The 21,777-nt window shown below is 43.9% G+C and overlaps 4 protein-coding genes across 7 annotated transcripts; 1 reads left to right on the top strand and 3 right to left on the bottom strand.

The window, feature by feature from the left end:
• Positions 1-311: 311 nt before the first annotated feature.
• On the bottom strand, positions 312-10,364 carry LOC6605794 (microtubule-associated serine/threonine-protein kinase 1). Of its 2 annotated transcripts, none has more exons than XM_002030573.2 (11): positions 10,193-10,364; positions 7,588-8,346; positions 6,659-7,185; positions 6,027-6,586; positions 4,622-5,888; positions 4,163-4,559; positions 3,718-4,091; positions 2,489-3,646; positions 2,106-2,421; positions 1,090-2,040; positions 312-1,018 (listed from the first exon to the last, which is right to left on the bottom strand). In XM_002030573.2, exons 2-11 carry the CDS (start codon positions 8,243-8,245, stop codon positions 819-821), a joined length of 6,408 nt encoding a protein of 2,135 aa, XP_002030609.2. In that variant the 5' UTR covers positions 8,246-8,346; positions 10,193-10,364; the 3' UTR covers positions 312-818. The 2 variants fall into 2 exon arrangements, with proteins under 2 accessions (XP_002030609.2, XP_032573131.1); XM_032717240.1 differs by having other exon boundaries at positions 10,228-10,364.
• Positions 10,365-11,044: 680 nt separating this feature from the next.
• Positions 11,045-12,862, bottom strand: LOC6605793 (DCN1-like protein). 2 transcript variants are annotated; one of them, XM_032717242.1, is made up of 2 exons: positions 12,593-12,862; positions 11,045-12,057 (listed from the first exon to the last, which is right to left on the bottom strand). In XM_032717242.1, the coding sequence occupies exons 1-2, from the start codon at positions 12,593-12,595 to the stop codon at positions 11,194-11,196; spliced, it is 867 nt and encodes a 288-aa protein (XP_032573133.1). In that variant the 5' UTR covers positions 12,596-12,862; the 3' UTR covers positions 11,045-11,193. The 2 variants fall into 2 exon arrangements, with proteins under 2 accessions (XP_032573133.1, XP_032573132.1); XM_032717241.1 differs by lacking the exon at positions 12,593-12,862 and adding an exon at positions 12,389-12,433.
• Positions 12,863-13,252: 390 nt separating this feature from the next.
• On the top strand, positions 13,253-15,519 carry LOC6605792 (T-cell immunomodulatory protein). The gene is made up of 2 exons (XM_002030571.2): positions 13,253-13,545; positions 13,605-15,519. Exons 1-2 carry the CDS (start codon positions 13,353-13,355, stop codon positions 15,203-15,205), a joined length of 1,794 nt encoding a protein of 597 aa, XP_002030607.1. The 5' UTR covers positions 13,253-13,352; the 3' UTR covers positions 15,206-15,519.
• On the bottom strand, positions 15,453-20,369 carry LOC6605790 (protein argonaute-2). Of its 2 annotated transcripts, XM_032717503.1 has the most exons (9): positions 20,260-20,369; positions 20,063-20,191; positions 18,771-18,887; positions 18,124-18,725; positions 17,907-17,995; positions 17,242-17,851; positions 16,127-17,146; positions 15,679-16,049; positions 15,453-15,615 (listed from the first exon to the last, which is right to left on the bottom strand). In XM_032717503.1, the coding sequence occupies exons 1-9, from the start codon at positions 20,273-20,275 to the stop codon at positions 15,525-15,527; spliced, it is 3,045 nt and encodes a 1,014-aa protein (XP_032573394.1). In that variant the 5' UTR covers positions 20,276-20,369; the 3' UTR covers positions 15,453-15,524. The 2 variants fall into 2 exon arrangements, with proteins under 2 accessions (XP_032573394.1, XP_002030605.2); XM_002030569.2 differs by having other exon boundaries at positions 18,124-18,887.
• Between the last annotated feature and the right edge of the window lie 1,408 nt (positions 20,370-21,777).

Here is a 21,777-nt window from a genome sequence, read left to right as displayed (position 1 = left end):
TATTAATTTACTGGCAAGAATTTGATTTCAAATAAACTGTGTTTGAATTGAAAAGAATGCATTAACATTTTAGTAGGATTTTAGTTTAGGGATTCATTGGTTTAATTTGAGACATGCCAAATATTTGTACAACGCACTTTGTAAATGAATGCGCTTTGTAAAAATTAAATTTATGAAAATTTTTGTTTTAATAGACAAAAATAATGTTGTGCACATCAAAAATGCAATGTACGATTGCATATAAAGGCCAACGTTTTATAAAATAGTCCATTACTTGCCATCTGTACAACTAATTAAAAATTCGGTTTAAGTACACACACATATAACATTTATTTAATATATATTTTATATTGAATTCGGCATAGTGTATAGATTCGCAAAAATGTTATAAACGCAGCCCAACGCCGCGCCACTGGCTCCATGACTCTCCCATCGACTATCATCCGTAGTCCACAATTCGTTAATTCTATCAATGTTACACATTTATATACAGTACATATATTTGCTTCAACTGGAATATCGTGGTGTTCCTTCTCGATTTGCTTTCGTGCCTACTAATTTACATTAAGAGTTTTCAAGCGGTTTTGTTTTGTTTGCCTTTAGTTAGGACATCTACAAACTACTAGGCTTTATAATTTTCTAATTAATTTCATTGCTAAATTGTATGATTTGCGCAAAAACAGAAGCTTACTTAGAGAAAACAAGTTTAAAACGCAACTCCCGCTCTATATTGAATTCCTGCGGCCTTCCATTTCCATAATTATTTAAACGCGAAACTTAAAACACAAGCATCCATATCCACCGCGGCTACTCTGGCGCTACTTCCTCTGCTTGGCAGCAGAAGTGGCTGCAGATCCTCCAGGTCCAGAGGTTCCTCCACCGGTCGCAACCGATGTATCCTTGCGTGGAGCTGTGGAGATGGTCACGCTTGGACTGGCGGGCTTTGTCGTTGTCATCGAAGTTTTACAGCCACTGTTGTGGGGTTTAGTTTTGGGCGTTCCAGGAGTTGTGGTTTTACCTAAAAATAAATGAAGGAAAGAAATGTTAAATATTATTTGTTTTTTTTTTTTTTTGCGTTAAATCCATTACCCTGGTCGACCTTCTTGCTTTTGCCGGCAGGCTCCATCTCTGGCTGCTCGGTGGCCTTTACCTTTGTCGGCTTTTCCAGGGTTTGAGTGGGCGAAGATGGGGATTCCCCCTCCGCGAACTCCTCGATAGCAGGCATGAATCCCTCGGACACACTGCTGCTCTCTTGGGTACTGGTGGGCGAATCTTTCTCCTCCGCAATACGCGGTAAAGGCTCACAATTGGCCAGGGTAACCAGAGCGGTAGTTGGTTCAGTTCCAGCAGCGGTTGTGGAGACCACTGTTGCCATAGCAGTTTGTCTTTGAGATTCCTCAGAAGCGGCAGGCACCAACTGCGGGGTTTGAGCTGTCGGAGCCCCCAAAACTGCTCCTCCAGCTCCCGATGCACTGCCGCCAGGCGTCGACCTCCAAGTCGTGGTCACCACTCGTTGGTGGGTCGGCTGTTTGATAGGCGGCGAACAGCATAGTGGCGATATCTTTGTTTCCGCGCTACGGGGATGCAAGCGATCCGGCGACAGGGCGCGCCTTAGCAGCGGAGAACTCGGTTCCGCTGACTTGGTTCGTGCAAATCCTGCCTTTTTGGTGTTTGCGTTCACCGTCGTCTGCAACGTGGGCAGCGTGCTTCCCGGACTATAAGACTGTGTGGTGTTGGAGGCACCGGGCTGATGGCCCACCAATGGAAAGGCCAATGGGGAGGGAGATCTTGTGGGTGACGATGGCAGCGGGGACGGTGAAGGGGTTCGCGCCAACGGAGAAAGAGGAATGTGACCCACAGACTTCCGTCGATTCGGCAACGAATTGTTGTTCGTGGTATGCAAAGTCTTTAGGCCTCCGGCGGAATTGTTCGCATTGCCCCCGCCTGCTATTACGGCGGTGGCTGCATGCAGCTTGTGCTTGAGACCATGTAGAGTGGATGGACGCTGATACAGCTGCGGAACTACTCCAGTGGGAGAGACTATACGAAATAGGTAATAAATATTCAATAAACTGATAATGCATTGTTGTGGCTTATCCCATTACCCGGTACATTTCCAACAGAGGTGGGATTGCTGCCAACGACGGCTCCCACATGGGGCAGGAGCACCAGCTGCGTGGGTGGCGGAGCAGCAGATAATTGCACACTGAGGGCCGAGGGAGCAACTGCAACGGATCCTGCGTTGCCACCGTGATTGGAGCCACTTGAGCCGGTGGGTGTGTTAGGCGAAGAGGATGAGGGCGACGTGGATTGCGATGAAGAGTTGGCTGCCGACTGACAACAGCTGCTGTGATACGAGGAATCCAAAGGTGACAAATTTCTGGCCGATGGTGTGGTGGGTGAACTGGTGCCAGCTGAGTACTAAAATGATCCACATTAGGTAGTAAACAAGTTTGGCTTTAGATATGGTGCACCAGAAGGATCTTACCTGCTGCATCTCTGCATTTGCACGCTTGCTGCTTATACGGCGAAACAGCGACGTCTTGCGCTTCTTGTCGTGCTCTCGCTTTGTCTGCTTCTTTTGGCGATTCACACCTTTCTTGGCCAGCTTGCTTTGCATGAGATCGCGCTTGCGGCCACCGCTCTGGATGCTGGTGTGCTCAAGGGGAGTTGCCCGCAGGGTTACGTGCTCGCCACCACTAAGAAGCAGCTGCAGGACCTGTGTGTGGAACAGGCCTTGCACAGCCTCCCCATTAACATGAGTGATGAGATCCGCTGGCCGCAGTCCCGCCTCAAAAGCTGGACTGCCCTCGTCCACGGCCATAACCAAATGATGCACTGTATAGAAGTCCGTGTCGCCATAGTATACACGAATGGTATGGACAGTAAAACCGAACCCACGAGGACCACGACGTATGATGATCGGAGGTTTCAGATTTGTAACCAATGGCGAGAGCTCTCGACAAGGAGAAGTATCCCTAGAGCTGGCCGTACTGGAGCCATTGCCTCCACCACCCGGCGATTGAATGCCACATAACTGCGCAGCCAGTTGACTATTGTCTAGAGATGTCATAAGTGACAGACCCAAGGCGGATGCAGATTTAACAATCGACCTGGACCGATGATGCTTCACACTGCTTCCGCTAGTACTGCTGTCCATGGATTTTGGTTGATGCTGCAGTGCCAGCGGAGATTGTTCTCTTGGCAAGTTCATGTTCTCCGTTGATGAGCTGCCCGCGGATATGGTTTCGTCCTCTATCGAGATGGAGAAACGCGGCAAAATGTCTCTGGCGCAAACACCCTTTCGTTTCCGGTTAATCTGCGGCGAAAAATCATCGCTGTCCGTTTGCGAACTCTCTGGCGTGCTGCGCGAAAAGCTGCCCACAGTTGCTGTTGGCGGAGTGGCCGCCATTGCCGCCTGAGTTTGAGTTGGTGGCGGAGTGGCCGGCGTACTAATGATGGTGGTTGTGTTCGGTGGCATGCTATGCCGCTGCTGCATTCGCTGCGTGGCCCCGGGATTTGGTTGTTGGAGATAATGCTTTAGCATTCGCAGCTCAGCATCGTTTCCAATAGTCACATTGTGCAACAATTCAGGCAAGTAATCGGCATCCGGGGTGGACGGCACCTTCAGGCAGCTGGAGGAGAGCTATAAGATATTTTTCAATATTAATAAAATACATCATTTTCAAATAAAGCCCGTGTAGAACGAATACTCACATCTAGCTTTCGCAGTTGTGGCGTGTTCAAGAATTTGTTGACCACTCCGTCGTGGGAGGCGCTACCCGAACCACTACCACTACCGCTTCCACTACCGCTTCCCATTCCCGATTTAAGTTTAGGTATAGCGCCAGTTGATGTGGCTCCTACGGTAGCTGCGGGAGTCTCCTGGGCACGCGATGGCAGCGATGCAAGTGGTGGTGGACCCGTTGGCTTCGCTCCATCGGTAGACGTGGGAGTGGCATGCCGCGACCAGCTATAATGCTGTTTTCTGTACTGCGGAGTATAGGAATTGAAACTGCCAAAGACGGGAGTGTCATCCGTGTCATCGGTATCTTCTCCACCTAGATCATGGTTATAGCGATCCATTCGGGCTGTTGAAAAAATATTTCAACAATTAATCAATAGGTATATAAAATTATTTTAATATAGCTATAGAGCTTACTGTCAAAATAACTGGTATCATCATCGTGGGACAATTGCGGCACAAACTCAGCCTTCTGCCGCAGAAGAGAATTCCAATCCATGCCCAGAAAGTATTCGTGCTCCTTCATCTCCAGTGCACCCGATTGAGTGCCCAGACGATCCCGTGGATTCTGCTGCAGCAGCTGCGAGATTATGTCCTTTGCCTCCGCTTGAACAGGCCAGTCCTCACTGTCCGGCCACTCGATGTCATCGTTGACGGTGTGCGCAAATAGTTCCTCTGTGGTTTCGCCAAAAAACGGCACACAACCGATGAGAAATTCATACAGAATGATGCCCATGGACCACCAGTCGACTGGTTTGCCATAGCCTTGGCGCAATATCACTTCGGGTGCAATATACTCGGGTGTGCCGTACACCTTAAGAGACGTTACATTGAAAAACATGTTTTTTTTGTGGAAACTGAAGAATATTTGCATACCTGCTTGTCGGAAAACTGCCTCGTCTCCGAGTCGATATAACCCTCATACAAATTGGTGGCCAAGGACATTAGACCCATTTTGGAGAGCCCAAAATCTGTTAGTTTGATGTGACCCAAGGCCGTGATCAATAGGTTGTCCGGCTTAAGGTCGCGATGAACGATGCCGTAGCTGTGCAGATACTCTACGGCTAATACTGTCTCGGCGAAATAGAAGCGGGCCATGTCCGCGGGCAGTGGCCCGATGTTCTTCAGCAGCGTTCCGCAGTCGCCGCCCTCCACGTACTCCATCACCAGGCACAAGTGCTTCTTGGTCTCAAACGAACAGTACATGCTGACTACAAAGGGATTGTCGGCGAACGAAAGAATGTCACGCTCCGCAAACACCTGCTCCACTTGGTTGCGCAGGATGAGATTATTTTTGTTGATTTTCTTCATGGCAAAGCGTTGACGGGTGGTCTTGTGCTTCACCAGGTAGACGGCTCCATAAGCACCATTTGAGATCAGCTTGACAATGTCGAAGTCGTTTTCTTGGGGTGAGGGTTGTTGGACTCCACTGCCAGTTGCTGTTGCAGCCGAACCTCCGGTTATTCCTTCAGCTCCTGCCACCTTCAAACCCGATCCTCCAACTGAACTACTTGATCCTCCCTTCTCCTCGTTCATTTGGCTAATAGCCAGCGCAAAAGAGGGTGCCGTGTCACACGAAGCCACTGGCGTTTGAGGAGGCTGTTGAGGTGTCGCTGTGCCGCTTCCCGAGTCCATAGCTATGGCATCCAAGGCCAGGCTGCTCAGCTGCTTGGCTGCACTGGTTAGGGGCGAGTTGAGTAGCAAACTGCCACCGGGTTGCAGTGGATCCGCATCCACGGTGACTTGCTCCGAGCACATCTGCTGTGTTTCCCTTAATTCCTGCTGCAGTTCTGCGATTGGATCACGGTTCAAGCCCAGCTTGTGGATGATGTATTGCGGAATGTCCGCCTTTATCACAGGCATAGCCTTGGCATGTCCTTCAGCAGCCTCCAGTAGCTCATAGAATTCTTGCGGATCGAATTCTAGGCATTCCAGCAATCGAGCTGGTCGCGAAATAATCAACAGGAGCTTTTTAATCACACCATTTAGTTCAGCTGCCGCCTCGGGAGATTTCTCCTTTGTCTCCACCAGCAAACGCTCCAGATTTTCACTCAGCTCATAAAAGTATTGCGAGGTTATCAACTTGGCCTCAGATTTGTGCAGGCAATCCCTTGCCATTTCCAAAACTTGATGATGCACAAAGCTGCAAGGAAAAAACAAGAAAAGTTTTAGAGGATCTACAAGGAGGATTTTATATATGTATAACGCAGAAATCTGTCTGTATCATATACTCGATTATATCTACTCAAAATGATTGAATTGTTGTAGGGTTTAAACTCACCGCACTATCGGCTGCGAGTCCCTAAAGCTATTGCATGCAGCACTCTTGTTTTCGTTGATAAAGAGCTTCAGCCGCTCTTCCATTTGCTGAGTGGCCTTGGGAAAACGCTCCTTGTACAAAGTGTTCATTACGGCAATCTCATTGTCCACGATTGGTGAACGCGATGGGCTGGAAAGCGATCGGGAACGCGGACGAAAATAGGGCGACATACGACCACCAACTTGCATTGCACTCGAGGCTGAGCTATTCGCGGATGAACCACCATTACCAGCACCACCACCTGCATGCTGACCACCACAGGTTACGCTCAGCTCGGCACAGCAATTAACGCAGGCCGCTGTAATCGATTTCTGGGGCTGCAGCTGCGTTGGCTTCGGTGGCTGGGGCGTCAGTTGCTTCTGGGAAACGGCTAGCAACAGAGCGCAGTGCTTGGGACAATGCTGTTTGAGGTGCTCGGCACAGCAGGCACCGGCGGCCACGGCAGCGGCATCCGCCTCCTGCACTCCGGGCGGAATGTTGTGCGCCAACTGGTTGAGACCCTCCTGACTCGAGCACTGAGACTGTGATACATGAAGCCATTAAGCTATTAACATACATACATTTGGTTTGGATTATCGAAAAAAAAAACTTACCGATAAATTGGAGCTACCAGGCGTGGTTCCGTAACCCGAAGAGGGCAGCGAGGCGACGGACCAACGACGTCCGTCGGCTACAACGCCCCGGCACGAGGCGATTCTTTTGATCGGAGCAAATGCAAATGGCATGGGTGAATTGAGGCGCGGACTATCCACGGGGCTGGCCGAGTATGGGGAATGGGTCCGGGATCCGCCAGCCGCTGCCACGGCAGCCGCGTTGGTGACCAAACTTAGACGATGATGGGCAACTCCACTGGAGGAGCCACCACCGGAGCCAGCACCTCCTCCAGCTGACCCCCGCATCACAACGCCATGCAAGTGATGGTGATGGTGGTGTTTGGCCAAGCCAATCCCTGCACAGCTGCCCGACCGCGAAATGTTGTGACCGCCCAAGGGAGAAGGCCCAAAGCCAGGTGGCTGTACTGGTAACGGAGCGGCCAGTTCGTGGCGAAAATAGTTGCCCGTGAGGCATGGAGCTGACTTCCCCAACGAGGAGTGACGCATACGTAGCAAGTTGGACGTTTCTGCAATGAACAATTTAATACACGTTTTGTATTGATTGTGTAATAGTTGGACAAGAAAACTTAATTCTAACTTTTGGATAAATGAGTGGCTCTTAACTTGATAATTTTTAAAAGAAATTCAATAAATACGTTTTGATCTGAACTTGATAACTTTTTTTTATACGCTTACAAGGGCAGACAGACAAAAATGATTAATGCAAAAATATAGGTGTCAAGCTTTGGGTGCTAATTAAGTCAGAACTCACATCTTACCAAAACGATAAAAATAGCTTGTAAATATGCTACAAATATAAATATCAAAGCTAATTTTATCGTTATCGCGGAAATATATATATGTACGCATATATCCTTTCTTTTCGTACGTTAAATCTATTTTTTTTTGTGGTTGGGATAATCTCTTACCGCCGCTGACAGCGCGCAGCGAGTTGGTGTGCTGCTGATAGGAGATCTTCCGGAGCAGGGCGGTGTATCCCCTAGAGTGCAAAGAACTTGAGCTTCCGCACAGACCGCCAGAGGAGCTCTTGGTCAGGTTCAGGTTGCGCATCATTGAGGAGCCCGTGGTGCTATCGTTGCCGATGGATAACTTGGCCGGCGAGGTGGGCAGCAGCTCCAATCCGCTGCACGACTTGACGCTGCTGTTGCAGGACGACGATGCTACCGCAAGTGCTGCTGCAGCGGCAGCCGCCTCCTGGTCGGAGTCGTCGAAGATGAGTACGCGTGCCGAGTAGCTCGATTGCGGGCGTATCCGCGACAAATTGGCAGTGCTCAAGTGCCGCTTGGGCACCGGGCTGCCGCTCATGGTGGCTGTGGCCGTGGCGCCACTGCTGCTGTCCGCGGATGCCGAGCCCGAGATGGACATGGCCTCGATCTCGCTGGCCACGCTCTGATTGATAAACTCTTGCTCCTGTTGCTCATCGTTCTTTTGCGGCGTTGAGGTGGATATCTTGCTGCCAATTACAGCACTCACTGAGTGGTTGGACGATGTCGATGATGATGACGATGTGACTGGGCCGGCCGCTCCATCGGCTGGACGGGATGCAGCTCCCTCCTGGCGACTCATGTTCGTGCTGGCTTCGCGTTCGCTCTGATCTTAGCAGGATCGCATGTTGTTATCTGTCTCCGGGGCTTTGTTGCTTCGGCTTTTGGGCATGGCGTCGGCGGCTGCAATAAGAGCAATTAATTAGCATACGGCTGGCAAGGCGCTTCCCAGCTCTCAGTTAACAGCTCACTTCCCATCCCATCCCACACCATACCATCTCCGACATCCAGACGCTGGCAATTGCTTCCACACACAAATCCCTGGCTAATTAATCTCGTTGGCCTGCACGAGCCTAACAGCTAATAATTATATACACGTGTGTATAAAACGGTCAAAAATTGGATCGAAATATACTAATATGTAGTACATACTACACATATTCGTATACGGGAAGCGATCGCCTACTTGGTTTTGGGTGATAGTCCAGAAATTTCACAATGAGCAAGTGCCTGCTGAATGGTTGAATCACAATGCTGTGCAGTGACAAGGGAGACACGGAAATCTCTTTCAACCGATGACTCAGATATCTATTTTAGTTGACTAAAAAACCATTGTTTTGAGTCAACAACCTCACAAAATACAATGCTTCTACCAATGCTCATATTCTGCATAAAAATACTAATTGAAATTCTTAAATTATCCACCAAGAATTTTTGCATATCAAGTTCAAAATTGTTTGACATTGTACATTCTATTAAAATGACTATACAATACAATTGGAATTGAGAAATTTAAGAAAGCTAAGTATCAACAAAGTTTCTAATTTAGATGAAACTTTTCCAAATATTTGTATAACGAATTAGACCGCTAGGAAATTTATAAACACATATACATACTTATATGCTTACAAATATACATGGATTCAATAAAAGTTTCTCAAGTTCATACTAATACATACAGAAGTGTTCAAATTTTACAAATTTCAAAAGACATTCGAATTTTTTCAATACTATGTGATGTGAAATTATTTCCTTTAAATCTTTGTGTGAAATTTCCACATTTTAAGACATTCTATCTTGAAAGATCATTAAGTACAACAATGTGAAGTGCATTTAACAAATATAGTGCCAATAAAACAATATCACAAGTGCAATTCTGATAAATTCTGATAAATATTGATAATGAAAAAAGTTACTGCAGGCTGCGTTTGTTTATTGAATTGAGCGGCTCGTTCCACGACTCCAGTTTCCAAAACTTACACGTTTCGGCTGAGTTTATACACTCGTAAAGCAAACCAAGAAACCCAGTTTCGGTTCCATTGTTTACCGTCCTCGCTGTTCTGAATAAAAGGCTACTAAATTATACGATTATCTGCAGGTGAGGAGCAGAGCGGAGTGGATGTGGTGGGTTGGGATCGGATCTCGAGACGGCAAGGGGCTAACAGCTGTGTGAGCGATATAAGCTATACGACACTATAGCGCACGATCGTAAAAGGTGCTCCGAGGCCTCCATGTAGACGTTGTCGTAGTCCGACGACTTCTGCGGTTATCAGTTTGTTTTCGTTTCGTTTATTTTTGTGTGTTTAGTGGCATTAATTCACACACTGTGCGAATTGTACACTAGGTGCGCACACACACGGCCAACGGGGCGTATATTTGTTTAAATTTCGCCCACTCGAGGCGAGACGCGCGAGTTATTCACATGATAATTGGATTTGCAAATGCGACCACCGCTGTTTGCACGGATTTGATTATATTGTGTGGAGCGCCCAGAACAGCAGTCACAAAAAATAAATAATAAATAACCAAGGGCAAAGGATTTTCGAGACCAAATTAATTATGGCCAACAACAACAACTGCAGCCACAACAACAGCAAGTGGGTGCGTTGCTTTGGTATGGGTAATGGCATAGCTGTGTATGTGTATGTGTGTGGGGGCGGCGAAGGAGCCCCACACACACACAGCACACGAACACCCACAGACGTTGCGATTACGGGGTTTTTGGTAGAATAAATTGTCAGTTTCTCACTTTTACATCGCTTAACACTCGATTTGGCACTTTACATTTCATACGCAGCATCTACGCTGAGGCAGACACACACACTCGCGTGCCTCGCACGCGATTTAAGGGGTATTACTAAATATTTTAACAGCGAAAAAATCGTTGTAACAATATCAATCAGCCGAACGGTCACATTACTAGCGATAACCCCCGATGCTGCTCAAGTTATCGAATCACGGCAGTGGTAGCACTCCAATCTTAAGATTTTTTTTGCCATTGGCGGGGTGTTTGAAAATATAAATAACAACATTCTGTACAAGCAAAAAAAACCCCATCTCAGCTTTAAGAATTGAAGGTTGCGTCTTAAGCTACCAGCTGTTTTTAATCCAGAATATATAAGAAAATAATCGATTTTAAACTGTACTCTTCAGTGTGACCGAAGAAAAGCAATTCTACTTTGTTGAACTTTTTTAAAAATATTTTCGCTCTTAATTTTTGAAAAATAAATAAAAATATTTATTTTTCCGTAAGTTTTCTAAGTATGTGTATATACAGTTATGTAACAAAAAATAAAAAAAAAAAAACAAAAAATTATAAACAAAAATTTCATCAAAATAATAGCATTCGAGTTTTATTTCAAAAGGGAAAATCATTTCAATTTGTATTTATCAATGATAGAAAAGCGTAAAAATTACAAAATATTAGGTACTAAAATAATACCAGAGGGATGTGATTTATGTCTAGTCATAAGCAAAGAAATAATAATTCATTTAGATTCTAAATTTAAGCTTGAAAGTGATAAGCTTATATTCCTCAATTTGTTGAGGATGTTAGATGTTGTCTACCACAATCAATTTCAATGAATAGGACGCCGGGGACTTACATTTACTAACTTTATTTATTTATTATGACGCTTTTGTAGAGAAAATGTAAATTTACCGGCCTTGCTTAGATTCTCCGTTATTTAAAATAATCAGAATAAAAGCAAATCTATCATTAATGAGAATACAATACAGTGTAACAATTCGTTAGCCATAGTTCATGTTTGTACTGTGCGAGGTCTGGTAGGCGCTGGATATGTTCTTTTGGGAGCTTGAGCTAGCACTGGACTGCTGCTGGTAGCCGGATCCCGGCGAGGAGTCCTCCTTGAGATGATCGTTCTCCTGGCACCACTCCACAAAGTCGTCTATTAGAACCGGCCAGGCGCCCTCCGAATCGTAGTTGCTCATCCGGTCGTCGATGTTGGTGGCAAAGTCGAGCAGCAGGTTCCACGTATCTCGCGAAATGGCCCGCTTGTGTTTCTCCTCGAGGAACTGGCACCAGATGTCCAAGAACTTGAAGCGCCCACTAAGAACGATGCACCAGTAGGCGATTGCCATTTCCAGGTCAATGCCTTTTTGGCCCGGATCCTTGGCGTAGTTGAAGGTAAAGTGGTAAAAGTCCTTGAACTTGCCGGCGTCGTTCAGCTCCTGCTCAAGGATGGGCAGCTTGGTCTTTAGCTTGTCGATACTATCGATGCCCAGGTCGCACATGCCATTGATAAACTCATCCCGCGAGAATTCGCACTGTACCTCGGCGTGGAATTTCCACGCTATGATCAGCACCAGTTTTGAGTCTGGCTTCAGGTCCAAATCCTCCAGGAAGTGGATTACGCCCTGGGATCCGATCTTCAGGGGATCGCTGGGATCCCGATAGCGCATGAATAGCTGCTCGATGCGCTTGCGATCCAACTCCCGGTAATAGTACTCCGGATTCTGGAAGTAATTGTCGCTGGCCAACTCGAATTTCCAGTCGTTCTGTTGCAAACAAAATATAGCCGTCTGTTCGCCCGTGTGTGTCAGTGATATGAACTTCTTCACCTTATCGCGGTGCGTGCTGGATTTCAGTTTGTTCTGCAAAATCATAATGGGGCGTTACTGCAGATGGCTATGATGCGTGTGTCTTAAAGATCTCGGGATATAGTGGATCTATAGCTGTGGAATTTGGGCTGCTAACCTATGTGTGTTTATTAATAAGATCTGAATACTACTCGATTGAATATGAACTATTTTGAATGAAATATATTCACATATCTCTCTGCAAACTGGAATATTTACATATCCCAGTGGTTCGCAGGTAAAGGCTTGAATATAAGATTCCTGTCGAGATGAGAGCCATTGACTAATGGGTAACTTATAGTCGGGAAAGGGTACTATACGATTCTAGCGTTATTTTCTTGTTTACTATGCATTTTGCTGTCCAGGCGAATTGCATAAATACAACAGCAGAAGCAACAACAACAACTACAACTAGTGTGCCCAAGCTGGCACACTCCAAGAAGAAGCTGCTGGGGATGAGAAAATGGATCGACTTAGCCACGTTCTCCACGGTTCTCATTTGATGCTAACTGGGCCAGCACTCTTGTTGAAAATTTGGAGAAGTACTCACCATTGCACTGCCTGCCACTGGTTCAATTTTCGCACTTGTCTAGAGCTGTGGTTTCCGACTATTAACAACAAGAAACTGCGGACTGCAGGTGTTGGAAAACGACTATTGTTTGCCAGGAGAAACTAAACTAAACACGTATCGCACAGTTCCGTTAGGTTTAATTCGCGAAGAAATTTTTCTTGTTTTGGTAAATCTGTGTTGATTGTTTACACTATTTAGCCATATTTTCCAAAGGGATATTTTTATTTAGTTTTGTTCACTGGTGAGTGACCTTCACTTGACAGTTGAAATATACCATGTTTCGAAATATACCGAAGCGTAATTAAATAATACCGAAATCACATTGGAAACTTAAATGGAAATATTTGAATTAAAATAATTTAGAAATTTTAAAACCAAAAAGATTATATAATTAAAGAAATTAATTCGATAAGACAATTTTGGAAACAATTTTTGCTAATAGGATTATTTTATCACATATCTATTAAAAACATATGAATGAAATGAAACAATTAAATTTTTTCAAATAATGGGATGTCATATATATTTTTAAACAAAATTTTTCTCAAAAAAGACTGCTTGAAACGCAGTGGAAACACATCTAAAACTTATCGATTACTGTGCGACGCGACAGTGGATACGCAGTCAACAAAATATCGCTCAGCCCATCTGATTCACTATTGATTTTCTTCAATAACAAGGCAGAGGAAAGTGGACAAAAAGAACGCAATTTGGGAAATACATAACTTGGAAATTCGGAATGACGAGATGCAGCCTTGTATTGGGTGTCCTGCTGGCCCTTGGCAACCTTATTCACGCCAGTGATATCACGGATAAAGTTTTTGCAGATATTAAAGAGGGCATTGTTGCAGCTTTCGGGGATTTCAATTCCGACGAACTCACGGATGTTTTTGTGATTCGCGATGGGATGAGGAGGTTGCAGATACTCTTTGGTATGTTATTAGAGCCGGCAAAATGGATCTCCAAAGGTTTAATTGTCCGTTTTCCATAGGGCACTACACGGAGCCTCTACTTAAACTGGGACCCGAGTGCCAGTATGGAGATAAGACCATTGTTAGTGTTATACCCGGAGATTTTGATGGCGACGCCCTAATGGACGTGCTGGTAAACCTGAAGGGCAAGGACGAGGACACCTACGAGGTGCTCATCAACTGGGGCAATACCACCGAACTGAAGTGCTCCAATAAGTCACTATTCACCACCAAAGGAGAGGTAATGGCCCTGGACTTTAACCGCGACATGATTATCGATTTATACGGACTTGACTCTGCGAAAAGGCGCACATTCTGGATATTCAACAGCAGTAGGCTTCCGCCTGAGCCAGTACACCAAGCAGAACCCACAGAAATCAAGGAAAACTCGTTGAGCATCCCCAATGCAAATGCCTATCTGGATCTGAACGGCGACTTCTTGGCCGATCTGTTCTTGCAGACGGAAAGCTCCTACGAAATATGGCACGGCATCAACGAGCGAGACAAGCAGGAGAATTTCAGCTACCAATACCAAATTAAGTTCCAGCCGATCGGAGGCAATGACTACCACATCGGTCAGACTGTGTTCATGGACTTCGAGCTAAAGGGCGTGCAGAACATTGTGGTTCCGTTTTGCATCCTGTCCAATTGCCGGAACTCCTCAATCATGGTGCATGATGGCACCGACTTTCGAAATCTCCATGTAAACTTCCGCGATCCACAGGGCATCACTTGGGCCTTTGTGCCGCCCGTGTCAGATGATGTTTACTTGCGAACCATTACGGCAAGGAGTGGGGATTTCAACCTGGATGGGTATCCTGATCTCCTGGTTACTTTGCAGCCACTGAATGTGGGTAAGCCAGTGATGCAGACGTTCTTGCTAGAGAACGTGCCTTGCACAACGTGTAACAAGCCGCTAAAGCGCACTTTCGAGGTACGCTGGAACGCCCTTTCGCCAATGGGCAACAACACGGTGGCAGGTGCATTCTACGACTTCTACCAGGACGGTGTGCTCGATGTGATTCTTATTCGAAAGGAGGCAAAGGGCAAATACAAGCCACTCGCTTTCCGGAACACGCTTGACTATGACGCGAACTTTGTGAAGGTGATTGTGCTAACCGGCTTGGATAACAAGCAGAACCCGGAGAGACGTACTCCTTTGGGTAGGAAAAAGCGCACCTATGGCACTAACTTGCCAGGACCACGGATCACCTACAGTACCACTACTCAGGATGGTGATCAGCAGTGCGGCAGTAGCGTTCAACTACCGCAGGCCTCGTACTTTGCTCTGCAACTACCGTATACGTGCTTTGGCTTGGGTCGAACGCCAAATTTCGTGGATCAATTGACCGTAGGACTGGGCAGCAAGTTACGCAACTGGACGCAACTTATACCTAACTCTCAGATCATTGTGGTTCCAAAACCCCTAAACGAACCGTCGCACTGGAAGGCACAGCTTTTTGTCACGCCTAGCAAATTGATTCTGATGAGCGTCGTGGCACTGGGTGGCACCTGCCTGGTTATCGTCTTTATCATCCTTGTGCTATACATCAAGGAAAAGCGCGAGGATAAACAGGAGCGCTTGCAGGAGTCTCACAGATTTCATTTCGATGCAATGTAAGGTGGTCGCCCCATGAAATGTAAATGATTCAACCAATTAGATGAGCTTTTAATTTTAATATTATTTAATGTTGATTAATATGCCTAAAAAAAGATCGCTCTGTTGAATCCATTATAAGCTTACCAACCCTTTTGAGGTTCTACAATGCCACAAACAAATTGATAAAAATGTAACGTAGAACAATATTGGCGGACCATCTCAAGGTGGCTTTTAAAATCTTAGCTCATCATGGAATCAAAAGAGACACTCCTTTACATAATTTATATTTGTTTAAGAAATGTGATAATAAAACGATGAAAAATAAGATCCAATAAGTTGCTCAGACAAAGTACATGGGGTTTTTCTTCATGAATTCGGGGACAATCGTGCGCTTTGCGTACTCCTTCTTCAAATCCAGAAACCTGTGTGTGCTGTGACATTACAGAAAGAATTAAGCTCAATGTACGGGTAAAAGCTCACAAAGAATATCATACCCAGTCAGATAAACGCGTCCGCGAGCAGCTACCAAATGAGCTAGATAGGCCGGGGCCGGATACGAGACCGAGCGATTGCAACGAGGGAACATGTGGCACAGGTTGTAGGTCAACTGCTGCAACAAGTCGATATCAAGATTGCCTGTGTTCTCGATCACATTGTATCGTGTTGGCTTGGCTGTGCCCTGGATGGCCTGATGGCTGACCATGAAGAACTGCACCTCGTTGGGATGCACAATGGTGCGATCGACCACGGTACCGGGGTCCACGTTGTTGAACCTGTTCGATGGCGTTTCGACGCCGCTGGGAAAGAAGCGAGTGTGATGACGCTTCACCACAATCACGCAGCAAATCTTAGCTTTACAGCCCACCTGTATGTAATAATATAATAATTAACTTATATCTGGTAACTGTTCATGTTAAATAGCTAGGAAATTCTAAAACTTACCTTGTCACAGGCTTGTCTAATATGCATCAGTTCCTCGTTTTTGATTTTTGGAAACTGGCCGTCGCTCACGCCATCTCGGTAATAGAGGATATGATCAGGGTAGGTTTTACGGTTCTCCTTATACACGCGCAAGTGCTCCAAAGTTACTGTGTACATGTCCTCGATCTCCTCCAAAGTCCCTCGCTGCAAACGATATTGCATGTTATAACTAGCTCCGTAGGGATCGTGTGAGGCTGCTACGCCGACCACACTGGGAATCTCGCGCTGATCGGGAGAGGGATGGGTCACATCGGCTCCCATGTACATGGTGTTCACCAGCATCGGCAGTCGAGGATCATCCTTGATCTTGTGGTTGATTCCGTTCAGCTTGGAGTTGATCTTAAGTAGAATATTTCCAATCGTCTGATCGTTACACTTTCTTTCCACGGTGAACTGCTTAACGCACTGCGTCAAAATCCCATGCTGTAGCTCGGCCTTCTGCTTAATTGTATCGTAAGAAATTCTAGACTGAGGAATAATCACAATTGCCAGATCGTAATGGCTGCGCTTCAGATCCGCGAAAACAGTGTCTAGGCTGCGCTCGTCATCCGTGAACGGTCTGATAGACACCTCAGAATCCAAGCTTATATTGAATGCCTTGCTTTGGGATAATATTTTTCGCCCGAAGTCATTTATCTGGTTATAGGGTATTTTGTGACCACCACTCCTCGAATCACAATACAAGACCGTCCACTTGTGCGCCACGTTCTTCGGCTGCAGAAACTGCATATTATCCATGCGCCACGACCCCTTATTCACCAGACTGAACTTCTTATTATGATATTCAACCTGAGGTGGGTTTAAGATGCGGGTGCTGACCACAATAAAATCGTTGGCAATGCGGATTCCAAAACGACTGATGGTCGGATCCAGGTTGTGCTGGAAGAATTTCATCAACTTCATGATCTTGCCCTTTCGCACGTTCGTCGATGTGGCTGCGAACCTTATCATTTCGGATACCTGCCTTGCTCCATCCTTGCGCTGTGAAATACATATGTTAATAAGTATGTATATGTAATGACAATACAGTCGAGGGAACAGCAAGATATAAATATAAAGGAATGTTGTGAACTCACGTTTAGGGCCTGACCTTCCTCGATGCTGCATAGCTCGATGGGCAGCATAACACTCTTTACTGAAGATCCAACGTTCAAGCAATGAAGTTGGGGATACTTCAATGGGTAGTTGCGACTGTGGAAGTAGGACGCAATGGTGACCTTCTTCCCATCGTGTTCGAAGATCTCACTGTTGGCCGGGGCACGAGAAAGTCCATTTACACGGTATACCCTTGGAGCGCTTTGAAACGACTTAGGAGGCGTGTAAACCACATTGATGCCTTTGAGGAACGGCTCAAGGAAGCGTCGCGAATAATCCAAATTCGTTGTATTGTTGATTTTTGCATGTAAACTAAATTCCTCCAAATATTGGATCATCGGAATAGGCATCGGAAAGGATTTGTGCGATATATCTACATTTAAAAATGGCCTATCGCCCAGCATAAAAGCCTGATAAAGACCGACCAGGGCCTCGTATCCATCTTTCAGATCGTAACTTTCACCAGGATCGGACATCTTAAAGAAGGAACGACCAACACGAATGGATTTCTTGTAGCAGGGTGAAGCCAACACAACCTCCATGCACTGTATTGCTCGCATGGGCTTGTCGAAAATTCGGTCTTTCATATAACTGCAGAGGAGCGCGTTTAAAAGGTGTCTTTATGAAAAACCTAATTTATATTTACGTAGTTAACGATTTAAGGTCAATTTTCGAGTCAGCAGTCTCCTTGATTTCGATAGTGTAGCGCAAGGTACGACCATTACGATCTGTCACCTAAAATAATAAGAAATAAAAACAACTAAAATATCATATAATTTATATAATGTTATAATAGTTTATAAATTAAAAATGTTATTACTCCCAGTTGTTCATAAGTTAGTACACAATTTCTTGCAACTTACAGTCACTTCCGGATTTTGGGTATTCAACGGCAGCTTATCCACCGAGTAGCAAGAGGCTTTGCCATCAAAGGCAAGAATTGCACCGCCCAATTGGTCCATGCGAAATTGTTCAAATGCCTGCCTGTAAAACTTTTTGGGGCGGTCTGGCATGATCTTCACGTCATAGTGGTATGCCACAGAAGGCATTTTGGACATGTCAAGGTCCAGATAGTTGATGGCTACTTGCCCGGGTCGGCCGATTGTTCCGCGCTTAATACTCCCGGCTGGCTGAGGCGGTAATGGTAATGGGGCAGCCTGCTGTTGCTGAGGTGGTCCACGAGATTGGTATTGGCCTTGGCTCTGGGTTTGGTATCCTCCCTGACCTTGCTGATAGCCACCACCTTGTCGTTGTCCTCCTTGCTGATAGCCACCTTTTTGACCCTGTGCAGGCCATCCTTGTGGTCCCTGCTGGTGGCCACCTTGTTGTTGTGCAGGCGGACGCTGTTGGTAGCCACCCTCTTGCCCTTGTCGTCCTTGCTGTTGGCCACGTTGTTGACCTTGTGCAGGCCGCCCTTGTCCTTGCTGTTGGCCACGTTGTTGACCTTGTGCAGGCCGCCCTTGTCCTTGCTGTTGGCCACGTTGTTGACCTTGTGCAGGCCGCCCTTGTCCTTGCTGTTGGTCTCCTGAGCCATCCCGAGCCTGGCCTTGTGTTTTCTGTCCTGTCCATCCTTGGAATTTCTGCTTTTGGTCTCCGCCTGAGCTTGTGGATGGCTGTTGTCTCAAACCTAGATTTAAAAATCGATAAAGAATGTTTTTTTACAATAGGTGTTATGTTTCCAAAAAAACTGCAAGCAAACTCTTCGAAAAGTATTCACCTGGCTGATTTGAAATTTTGAACGCGATACAAAATATTATGTATCTCTTTAAAGTATGTAACCTTAAATGTAAAGATATTTTGATCACATTTATTGATGTAAAATGTTCAATTTGGCGTCATCAATTAGATTTTTAATAAGTTCATAAATTAAGTAAAAATGTCGTATCTGGTATAAATTCCCCCAACTGTATATTTGTTATGACTTATTTTAATTCTTTTAATGAGAACTTAACTTAACTTAATACTACATTTAACGCACAAATTGTATTTAGCTAAGCCGCACCAAAATTAATTTAATTAATTTAAAGATACTTCCTGGCAGAAGCATGAAAATACAACTTAGGGCTATATGTTACGTAGAACTAAACTTAAGAGATTAAAAGCAGATCTAACTTTTCAGTTGTTTGCTGCTTCTGCTCAAAGCACAGTTGTTACATTTGATAGTGAAAATTATTTTTTTTAAATATACGAGAATTTTAATTCAGTTATGTTAAGGGGAAATTCTATAACTGTTATGTATAATTCACTTTTAAGTTAAATTTGGACCAAATCATTGATTATATTTTTCATCAACTGTTGTCTACTAATATGATAGAATATAACAATTTTGTTATGGTAATAGTATGCTTTACTTTTTTTTACAATTATTATATAACAGTAATATGCTTTCCTATGTGTTATGACAATATAACAATTGTAATAATTTTAGATAAAACATCATTTACTAGTCCCATATAAAATTGTTCATTTTCTTTAATAATTGTATCCAATTACATAGCATTAATTCGTATATGGAAAGTAACCATAAAAACATTATTTGCAGTGATTGTTGTCCTTTTTGTTTTGGGTATTAATTTAATTAGCAGCTGCTGTTACAAAATAGCTACATACATACATACATACACATATACATAGGTTCTATACAACCACGTCAGTTGAATTGCATCATGGCAGTTCCAAGCAGTTCGAAAACTTCTGGAGCATTCGATTGCAAATGGTAAATACATATAAACATACATACATGCATACATACATATATATATTTTTTACATACGCCGAGAATGTATAGCAAGTTGTACTCACTTTGTTGGTTTTGCTGTTGTTGCTGCTGCTGCGGTTGTTGCTGCTGCTGCGGTTGTTGCTGCCGTTGTTGTTCTTGCTGTTCCTGCGGCTCTGGTGCTGCGGCGCCCTCCTGCCCACCTTTCTTGTACTCTGCGGTGGTAATTAGAAATTTGTATATATTTGTATAGCTGTGTTGTCCTGCAGGTCGGGAAACTCACTGTTTTTCTTTCCCATGATTTACTTTTGAGGGTTTCGAATTAAGTGCTTGAGAAAACGGATGCAATTTTTTTTGCGTTGTTTCACTTTGTTCACAGTCTCTTTTAGTGATGGGAGGCCTTAGGGCTGGGTGATAAGTTATTGAGCGACACAGCTGGTGTTTTCTGCTTATCGATTATTGATAGTAAAATACGGATTAGGCGGGCCATTCAAGTGGGGATTTTTCTCTACCTATTTTTTTAAATGTTTTGATATATTTTTCATATAAGCCTTGTAAAAGTCTATCGATCTGCCAAAAAAATTGAAAATGCCACACCTACACGTTCGGAAAATGTGATATTTTTTCATATTTTTTTTAGTCTTGTAAATTTCTATCGGTTTGCCAAAAACTTTTTGGCCCGCCCACTATGATGTCCACAAGCAGCCCAAATCTGCCACGCTTCCAATTTTGAACAATTTAAAATTTTTTTCTTATTTTATTCACCAATATCTAATTTGCGTTCGCATTTCCAATAGCTGAGTAACTGGTATCTGATAATCAAAATGTCACACTGATGTCTTTCCTTCTTTTTATATATCGATGATTCATAAATAATCATTTAAAATAGGAACAAAAAATAATTTACTAGTTTTATTTAAATTTTATTTTGAAAGATAACATCAGTAAGAATCAACCATATTAATCACCACTGCTGGAAAACATTATTTTTATTTTTCCGCCTTTAAGTGAAAAACAATTTTACATTCCTGAAAAAAAGGATAGTTTTTGCTTAGATAATAAGGATTATTATAGTTTTTCCAATAGCTGAGTAACTGGTATCTGATAATCAAAATGTCACACTGATGTCTTTCCTTCTTTTTATATATCGATGTTTCATAAATAATCATTTAAAATAGGAACAAAAAAAATTTTACTAGTTTTATTTAAATTTTATTTTGAAAGATAACATCAGTAAGAATCAACCATATTAATCACCACTGCTGGAAAACATTATTTTTATTTTTCCGCCTTTAAGTGAAAAACAATTTTACATTCCTGAAAAAAGGATAGTTTTTGCTTAGATAATAAGGATTATTATAGTTTTTCCAATAGCTGGGTAACTGGTATCTGATAATCAAAATGTCACACTGATGTCTTTCCTTCTTTTTATATATCGATGTTTCATAAATAATCATTTAAAATAGGAACAAAAAATAATTTACTAGTTTTATTTAAATTTTATTTTGAAAGATAACATCAGTAAGAATCAACCATATTAATCACCACTGCTGGAAAACATTATTTTTATTTTTCCGCCTTTAAGTGAAAAACAATTTTACATACCTGAAAAAAAGGATAGTTTTTGCTTAGATAATAAGGATTATTATAGTTTTTCCAATAGCTGAGTAACTGGTATCTGATAATCAAAATGTCACACTGATGTCTTTCCTTCTTTTTATATATCGATGTTTCATAAATAATCATTTAAAATAGGAACAAAAAAAATTTTACTAGTTTTATTTAAATTTTATTTTGAAAG

This window comes from Drosophila sechellia, chromosome 3L (genome assembly GCF_004382195.2).
Source record: "Drosophila sechellia strain sech25 chromosome 3L, ASM438219v1, whole genome shotgun sequence".
Taxonomy (NCBI): domain Eukaryota; kingdom Metazoa; phylum Arthropoda; class Insecta; order Diptera; family Drosophilidae; genus Drosophila; species Drosophila sechellia.
This window is presented reverse-complemented; position numbering and strand designations above follow the sequence as displayed.